The following is a 9,106-nucleotide window of genomic DNA, read 5'->3' as shown; positions in this document are numbered from 1 at the left end:
GCCAAGCCAAAAGGACTATTAAGACAAGAGATGCAGGTGTGTTAAAGGCAAAAGAAGAAAAGCTAGTGAAAGAGGAGAGGCTGCTCGAGGAAGGAGAGGACATGTGTATGGAGGGAAACCAAGCAATAGTAAGATGTGAGAGTCAGAGCACTGGTTAGCATGGTTAGCCTCAAAGGGTTGCTCTTCTCAAATGGGAGGAAGGAGACCAGGGACAATTATCAGAATAATTGTTGTAAGATGGCTGCACCTGTACACCAGGTATATTTTTAAATATGTGTCTTAAAGGGCCCAGGGCAGCCTTCGTAGGGAAAGGTTTCTTTAGCACCGTTGAAAAATATATTTATTTTTCTATTTTACATGGGTGTAATAATTTCTATGTGTCTTGTTCTTGATTCAAATAATGTTATGAATAAGACTTTAACATACTTGTTAGAACATAATAAATTTCCTGTCACCTGAAAATGCCTTCTTTACGCCATTTTTTTTGAAGTAATATGTATTTTCATTTTCTGAACCTAGAAATGTATTTTGTGCCCACGTCTAGCACCTCTCTCTGGCTGTGTCATCTGTGCAACTTCTCAGGCTCCTTACATACTTGCAAAACAAGCATGGCTATTTGGATTTAATTGTTATACATAGGAAGGAGAGAAATAAACCGTGAATGTTTATGTCCGAGTAAAATTGATCTGGTTTTGTGTTTTTAAGTTGGATATTAATTTCTGAAAATTATTGCTAATATTTCAGTTGATGATATGAGGGCCTATGTTATAAAACAGTGATTCCAGAAGTTCTTAACAAATAAAAGGCTCCATTTCTATTCTCCATTTAATATTGTTCATTCCTTTGCAGGAGAAAGAGGAGCGTTACCTTATGTTGTTTTCACATATCTTGATAATGTTATCTGCAAGTCCTCGGATGAGTGGTTTCATCTACCAGGTTAGCAAATTTCATATAAAACTAATAACAGGGCCATAATGAAAACAGGTTTTTATCCAGATCAAAATCTCCCCTATGGAATTAAAAGCTCAAGCCAGAAGAGGCAGTGTTCTAACCCTTCATTGTAATTAAACAGCTTATAAGAGCAGATGTTCCTTAGATCAAAGGCCTTTGTATTAGTATAATGAACTTATCTTGAGTATCTGCTGCTCTGGTTATGAGCTAGGTTTTGAAACGTGTAAGTCGAAGTCTAAGTCTACAACCAGATCAATTAGCAGCAGCATTTTACAGGTCCATGTCATTATTACTGGGAAACTATAAACTGGAATCTCCTCCTATGATTGTCTTATTGCAGTCACATCACATGGTCCAGATTTCTATCATGTAAGTTATTAAAGTTCTAGGAAATTCACCTTCCCTCAGTTCGCTCCCAAGATATAGAATGTGATAAGTTACTATTGCCTGTTATATCTTCACCTGCCAATTACTAATTTTTACAAAACTCCAGCCTTTACATTCTCTACTGATTCTCATGTAAGTATGTTAGAAAAGTGTCACTGTTTTGTACATCGTGATCTCGTGGTTTGGAGTATTTTAGCCAAATACAACCCATGTGTTCCCCTTGCTTTCTTGTCTGATTAAAATTTAGAGTAAGGACACATTATCTATTTATTGACAGAATGGAGAAATATGTCTAGCCATAATTCAGCAGTGATTGCTGAGAGGGTAAGAAGTCTAAGGAGGATAAGTAGAGACACATGACCACAGAATTAATGGGAATGTCCTTTTTCTAATAGGGAAAAATACCAATAGCAGGAATGGTGGTGACTAGATTAGATGACATTGAAGGGAATGACTATACATTTGAAATCACAGGTAGGTCATTTTCACTTTTTCGTGTAGCTATTTCAAATCCTTTCTGGAATGAAATGGAGTTTAAATAAATAAATCATATTATTTTCTGTTATACAGTTCATGAACAAATTTTACATGGATATGGCAAAGTAGATCCCATTTCCTAGGATAAATACGGTATAGTGATAGAACAGAGAAATGTCCTGTTGTTCAAAAACCTCAGCTTTGCCATTACTTTGAGTCTTCTGTTATATAAGAGCTACTTGCGAGAGCTGAGAAACAGCGAAATGGACTGATGTAAATGTGATTTTCTCCGAACCCTCTGTTCCCTGGTGGCAGAGGAGCCAAAGATGTGGACTTCTATCCACAATCTTATCGTCAACCTATGGATTAGTAAGATTTGATTGTGTTTCTAAAAAGTGTTGAAAAGCTGTGAAACTTTCTTTATAAATGGAGCAAAATTCCAGGCTTCGATAACAGGACATTTTGGCCTGTTAGCCCTTTTGCCAGGCCTGTGTGATGTAATGTGTAATGGCTGAACTGTTTGAGCTGATATGACACCAGGCCTTACCTTCATCTTCCCTGATAAAAAGCCTAAAGTTTAGTGTTTTCTGCAAGTGTGCAGCCAGGCTTAGTTGGATTTTGTTCCAACTTTGATATGAGGGGAACCGGTATAATATTCTCATTTTAGACTATGAGCTACTCGATGGACTATGTTATTAAATTTTCAGTTTACAAGTTGTGTATACTGAAGCTTTCCACTTCTTCAGAGATTCTGTAAACAGCTGAAATCAAGGACAGTTTTCTAAACGATGCATGAATATTTGTGTACTATCACAGCTTATCTGTTCCTGATACAGAAATTCCAACAGGGCTATCCCATAGGTATGAAACCCCCTGAAAATAGACCCCCAAGTTCTAGTTGTGTGAAGTCTACTTATGAATGAAACAAGCTCAAGGTGCTCTTTGCCTTTTGTCTTCAAATGCTCATGCTCGGGTGATGTAGGTAACACAATCGAGCGAATCGTGGTCCACTGCAACAACAACCACGACTTCCAGGAGTGGCTGGAGCAGCTGAACAGACTGATCAGAGGGCCTGCTTCTAGCAGCTCGTTATCCAAAACCTCCTCGTCGTCATGTAGTGCTCATTCTGTAAGTAATCCATTTGTTCTGTCCAGGGGTCACTGAGTCTTATCAAATCTTGCCTGCTGAAGATTTATAGGATGCAATGAGCACGCTTAGTTTTGGGATAGTCTACATTTGTACATTTTAAAGTACAGTTAAACCTCACTAATTCTCATTTCTCTTTGTGAGGTCCATCCAGAGGAATAAAACATTTTACTTAGAGGTGTGCGGTTTTGTTTGATGTACTCAGATCGTCCAACTAACAGCCAAATATTTCTAACCAGAAGTCCTGCTAAGATGTTTTCATGATAAACAAGACTTATTTTAATGAGCAACCATTACTCTCATATTAACAACGTGTTAGTTCGCCTCATTAAGTACCTGAATGTCGCTATACCATCTCATTCATGCTCTCACATTTGCTCAATCAGTTTCCTCAAAGGCAAAACCTTTTGCATCGTCTTCTTCTGAGTTATCACAAATTTAGAATTCATGGAATTTGAATTGATGAGATTTTACTGTACTTGCTGAGTGAGATAGAACATAGTCTGTGTCACTTGTGAACACTCAAACTTTTGAGCACTGTGTGTTGTGGTGGGAAGAACATGGGCCTTGGCCACAGATCCCAGTGTAAATCTTGGCTTTGCCAGTTACTCGTTAGTTTCTTCAGTTGGCCGAGTCTCAGGCTTAGGTTGTTCTGATGAAATAACTTATTTAATCACCTAAGGGAGTGCCACACACATCACCACACTCAAATGGTGACTGTTACTCCACTTTCCTCCCTTACAGAGGAAAACCAATAAGACTTTAATGAAATTCCAGAAGAGAAAGAGAGGACCCGGTGATGGGCTGTTGAGTCAATTTTGCGCTGATTCTTAGAGGCCCCATAATCTTGACGGCAAAGCACCAATTCTCAAACTGGAGACTTTTTTTTTTTTTTTTTTTTTTTTTTTGAGACAGATCCTCAAGCTGTTGCCCTGGGTAGAATGCCATGGCGTCACGGCTCACAGCAACCTCCAACTCCTGGGCTTAAGCAATTCTCTTGTCTCAGCTTCCCGAGTAGCTGGGACTACAGGTGCCTGCCACAATGCCCAGCTATTTTTTGGTTGTCGTTGTCATTGTTATTTGGCAGGCCCGGGCTGGATTCGAACCTGCCAGCTCTGGTGTATGTGGCTGGCGCCCTAGCCGCTTGAGCTACAGGTGCTGAGCCGAAACTGGAGACTTTTGTTGTTCCATCTTTCCCTTTTTATGGCTGACTTTGCTGATCCAATGAAGCTATTGTTCTCTCACTGTGTGGTGCAAAGGTCGGGTTCAGGTGGCAGATTGCAAACATCTCATCAGACGTTTTCCCAGTCTTTTAGCTCTACTGGACAGCCCCGAGGACCCCTGGAGCCTCCTCAAATTGTAAAACCGTGGAGTTTAAGTTGTCTGCGACCTGCACCTCCACTTAGACCATCAGCAGCGCTAGGTTATAAAGAGGTAATTTTGCTACATATGGTATAAAATCCTTCTGACAACTTAATTGTATAGCTTATTACAAGTAGTTTTGGGGGAATGTGCTAGAATTTATGATAGGTGATGTATGTCAATCTTGAATTGCTAGACTCAGTGATTTTTTTGTTTCTCAACTTTCCATTGCCCTCTTATCCATCATAAATATTTATTGAATATAGACAGGGTCTATGTGCACTGCCTGAGGTTCCCCAGTCTCTTCTTGAAGCGAAGAAGGTCACCTTTATGATGATTATGGGCCAGTTTACTATAGTTGAATTTCCAACCGAGCAATTTGGATCATTTTGATCTTTTAAACCATATCAGTAAAGTGTTATGGGGCCCTGCTAGGAGTTTGAACTACAAAGTGGTATTTGCTGAAGTGGGGAATGGAAAAGAATTTAATGAAAGGACTGTCTTTTTAAAAAAGCAGCTTCTTAGAGACAACCTTAAAGGCCATTTGCTATTTGGGTAGTGTGGGGATTTCAAGGTTTTTTTGTTGTTTTTTTTTTTTTTCTTCTCGCCGTTGAAGTTAGGAAATGTCAGTCACTAGCTGCGATAACTGTGTGGAGTGTTATTTCTCCATCCAAACAGTGCATTTATCCCTAACCTGTTTCCATCATTTCAGATTTCGCAAAAGATGCTCATTTATCTGTAACTGTTCTTTAAATAGGCCTTGCTGAGTGAAGATGAAGTTTGTGACAGTTCTGAGATGAATCTTAGAATTATGGTGCAGAGGCAGCACATACTTCTAGATCAAATGTGTGTTCTCATGAGTGGTGCAGACTTAGCTCAATCTTGAGTGTGTTTTGATTTAAAGCACCATGCTTCTGTTTTGATTAATTGTTGCCGCCAACTCTTAGTGCAGTAAAAATAGAACAATATTTGGACACTGGAGGATTTTTTGATCCTTGCAACCTAACATGATAGGAGAAATAACTTCTGAGCTGAATTTTTATTATGTAACTCCATGCAGAATCTGGTCAGAAAACGGTCCCACAGATTTGCTTTAGAAATCGATCCGCATCCACTTTTCTTCTTTGATTACCTAAACCAGGAGTGCTACTTCATAGTTACCTAGGTCCCCTTTTTCATGATGGATATTTTGTAATTGTCAGTTACTAAATGCAAATGAAGGTGAGCTCTAAAGGGTAAAGTTGACTTAATCCTTCCCATAACTAATCTTATTAAAACTAAGGCATGATCACTTTGTTTCTTCTGGGGGAAGAGAGTTATTAATATGTTCTTACTGGATAGTGTATATTTCAGTTATTTTCAGCATTTGTTATTCTGCACAGAACTGTATTCCTTGGGCTTTTGCATGATGATATTGCATCTGAAACTAATGTGGGAAATGTGATGATATTCTTGCTGTGTAATTTATGAGAACACTAACATTTCAAATGTTGTTTTAGAATTATTGATAAATGGATTTGGTCATTATAACCATCGACCTCTCACGCTCATCTTCTCTTTCTTTACATATTCATTTTAGAGGATGTCTTATATCTTAAAGGTAAGGGTAGAACGATATCTTTGGCTTACAGTGACATCATAATGCTGTGCTGTAACCTTTGATGAATGAAGCTTTCTGTTATGTTTGTTTTGTCCTTTGTTATAATTGGTGGCTAAAATATGAAGATGCAATTCTGACAGGTAAGGATTTTCTTTCAAAAGCAGGCTCGTGTGAAAAACATGAAAATATCATCCTACAATGCCTTAAAATATTCATTTCCCTATTTTTTCAATACTTTTCTTCCTGTTATGGATGTCCCCTGAGTTTTGTATATCTGCTTGTTTTCGCATCTAAGTGGATCACTGTGCCTATGTGAAGACATTCAGTTCTTTGTTTTATGTATTTTGGGGGTACTAATTATTATTCATGCTTCATATCTATACATTGAATGGAAGAGTGGGATAAGATGATCAAGAGGGTTTTTTCCTAAGTCTAAGATGCTAATCTATTTACTTAGATATTGACAATGAGCACTTTTCACCCTACTAGTTATTCATAATGCAAAGTAAATTCAATAATTTCCATCTGTTTTATATACTAATTAAAAATATGGCTTTGGCTTGGTGCCCATAACTCAGTGGTTAGGACACTGGCCACATACACCGGGGCTTGTGGGTCTGAGCCTGGCCTGGGCCTGCTAAATAACAATGCCAACAACAACCACAAAAATATAGCTGGGCGTTGTGGCAGGTGCTTGTAGTCCCAGCTACTTGGAAGGCTGAGGCAAGAAAATCACTTAAGTCCAAGAGTTTGAGGTTGCTATGAGCTGTGATGCCACAGCACTCTACTGAGGGTGACATAGTGAGACTCTGTCTCAAAAAAATAAAAAAATAAAATAAAATTAAAATATGGCTTTGTATTGTGTATAGTTAAGCTTGGCTGTGGGTATGTTACTCCTAAACCAAAATTATTTATCAGAAAATCCTTCATTTGATTCTTTTCTCTGACTGAAGAAAAATTACCTAGTCTTTGCCTTAATTTTACCATCTGAGAAATGGAAATTATATTTCTCTCTGAGGGATTGTTGCTAAGGAAGTTCCTTAAATAGTTTTGAAGCTCTTTGAGAAATGATAAATGCCATTAGTAGTTACAATTGCTATTTAATTCCTCTAAAACTGTATCTATGGAGATCAGGAACCAAATCAGAAATGGTGTTATTTTCCTGGCACTGTTATCTATGACTTTCTCCGCAGATGGGCATTTGGCCTTCTGGAGAATGTACCGCATCCTACTCTCACTCCCATGGAAATCAAGAGGATAATGTCATTGCCTCTGTTTTATTTAGCTCTTTTGAGTTCATAGGAGCCATTTTTGATGTATACCATATTTAATTTTGATGTCCTCCTGACCAAGACTGTCAAAATAAGAGAGAGGCACTCTATTTAATTTCATTTGTTCTTTTAATTTTGGGGGGGGGGAGAATTTTAATTCATTAAGAAATCTCTATCCTTACAGGAGTCCAGTAAGAGCCCCAAAACCATGAAGAAGTTTCTTCACAAAAGAAAGACGGAGAGAAAACCATCCGAGGAGGAATATGTGATTAGGAAAAGTACGTGTTTTCTGCTTTATGGTATTTGTTTATGGGTGAACTAACATGAGAATTTATTTTTTAACCTGAGAATTTTTAAAAGCAGATGATCAGAGCAGTTTTTTCTGAGCATCATCTGTTACATTTAAAAAATGCATGGAAACGTTTGGTCACCTCTAAGATTTTGAATAATCATCTCGCCGCATTTCATCCCATCGTAGGCAGACATCATCTGTACCGTTTGTGTCTCAAGCACTTTGCTCCGTCTAGTTTAAAATGTCTAAAGGGACCCATTTGCTATGGGTACATTTTTTTCTCTTCTTATTTTCTGATACCTGAGATATTTTCTTATACAGAGACAAACTAGCTAGACACGAAGGCTGAAATCCTTCTGGAAGTCTGATGCTCAGTGATGCTCTCAGTTAGTCAAGGAATTGGCCTGGCAACCTCTAGAAACATGGCTGGGTTTGGAGGAAAACCGCAAGTTTGGTTAGCCGATTGACATGGTTGTATTTGGCTATAAGGCTGCGAACAAGGTTCTTTGGGACGCATGTGAAGGAGTAAATGATATGTCACAAAGAGGTGACAGAACTGTATGTATCAGTTGAAATATATAGTTAATTTAAGGCCAAGCACTTTGGGAGGCCAACCGAGTGAGAGGACTGCTTGAGTCCAGGATTTCAAGACCAGCCTGGGCAACATAGTGAGACCCCATCTCTACAGAAAATTTTTAAAAAAGAAAGTATAGTTTACATAAATGTTTGCTTGAGTACAGCTTCTGCATGGCCCATCCCTCACCCCCCACTTAGGTGTGCACATCAGTATGTTAACAGGGTGCTGACATCCAGTCATTTCAAGAGTTAGGAGGGGGAGAAAGGAGGAGGCTTTTCAGTGACTCTGCTGAGTGGATGGAAAAAATGGGCGGGGTTACCAGGGCAACGCTTCCTAGAGAAGGTGAGCCTTGAAATTTAAAGGGGAAGAAGGAGGCTGTGGCATATGTGTTACGAGAACTGAAGCCAGCACTGAGCCCAGTGCTGTGATTTTGCCCTTAAAGAGGCTGCAACAGTACCCCCCAAGTTAGAGCTCTGGGCTTCAGGAGCAAACCTCACTCTGTGCTGAACTTGCTGAGCTGACCCCAGAGCTCCGTGGGGATGCTGTCAGCAGGGGTGGGCAGCTCCTCCTCCTGCCTTTCAGAAACACCACTGGTTGGAGAAGCCAGTCCTTGGCCTAGCGTAGTGCACTGTCTCATTTTTGCAGGTCTACAGGCATGTACTTAAGAAAAGTCATGATTGATTAAATTTGACAGGTACAGCTGCCCTGGAAGAGGACGCTCAGATTCTGAAAGTGATCGAAGCCTACTGCACCAGTGCCAATTTCCAACAAGGCCATAGCTCAAGTAGGTGCCCCCAAACTGCTTTCTCTGATGAGTGACGTTTCTTCTGTACTGCTCACTGCCTCTTAGAGAGAGCAGTGGCCCAGATGGGTTGCAGGGTGTGGAAAGCAGGTGACTCGGTGCAGAGGAGTGGAGCAGGACTGCATCCGTCAGATAAGGTGGTTTTAGCTACCAAGCGGCTTGTTTACCCACTGTTGTTTTTCACCCAGAAAAAGAGATGCAAGAGTAAAAGTGTTGGAGGTGATAGAAATGAAAAAAAAAA

At 39.5% G+C, this 9,106-nt stretch overlaps 1 protein-coding gene across 4 annotated transcripts in view; it reads left to right on the top strand.

Moving 5' to 3' along the window:
* Positions 1 to 9,106, top strand: part of ARHGEF6 (Rac/Cdc42 guanine nucleotide exchange factor 6) — a 117,390-nt gene that overhangs the window by 99,531 nt on the left and 8,753 nt on the right. For 3 of the 4 annotated variants that reach the window (XM_003802657.3, XM_012813258.2, XM_023508516.1), the window contains 7 exons: positions 850 to 936; positions 1,734 to 1,812; positions 2,798 to 2,943; positions 4,270 to 4,395; positions 5,903 to 5,923; positions 7,379 to 7,472; positions 8,758 to 8,847. In XM_003802657.3, coding sequence (XP_003802705.2) covers positions 850 to 936; positions 1,734 to 1,812; positions 2,798 to 2,943; positions 4,270 to 4,395; positions 5,903 to 5,923; positions 7,379 to 7,472; positions 8,758 to 8,847 — 643 coding nt within the window. The remainder of the gene's footprint in view (positions 1 to 849; positions 937 to 1,733; positions 1,813 to 2,797; positions 2,944 to 4,269; positions 4,396 to 5,902; positions 5,924 to 7,378; positions 7,473 to 8,757; positions 8,848 to 9,106) is intronic. The other variant, XM_023508515.1, reaches the window with a different exon arrangement.

The sequence above is a fragment of the Otolemur garnettii genome, unplaced genomic scaffold (assembly GCF_000181295.1).
Source record: "Otolemur garnettii isolate 467f Iridium unplaced genomic scaffold, OtoGar3 scaffold00252, whole genome shotgun sequence".
Classification (NCBI taxonomy): Eukaryota; Metazoa; Chordata; class Mammalia; order Primates; family Galagidae; genus Otolemur; species Otolemur garnettii.
This window is presented reverse-complemented; position numbering and strand designations above follow the sequence as displayed.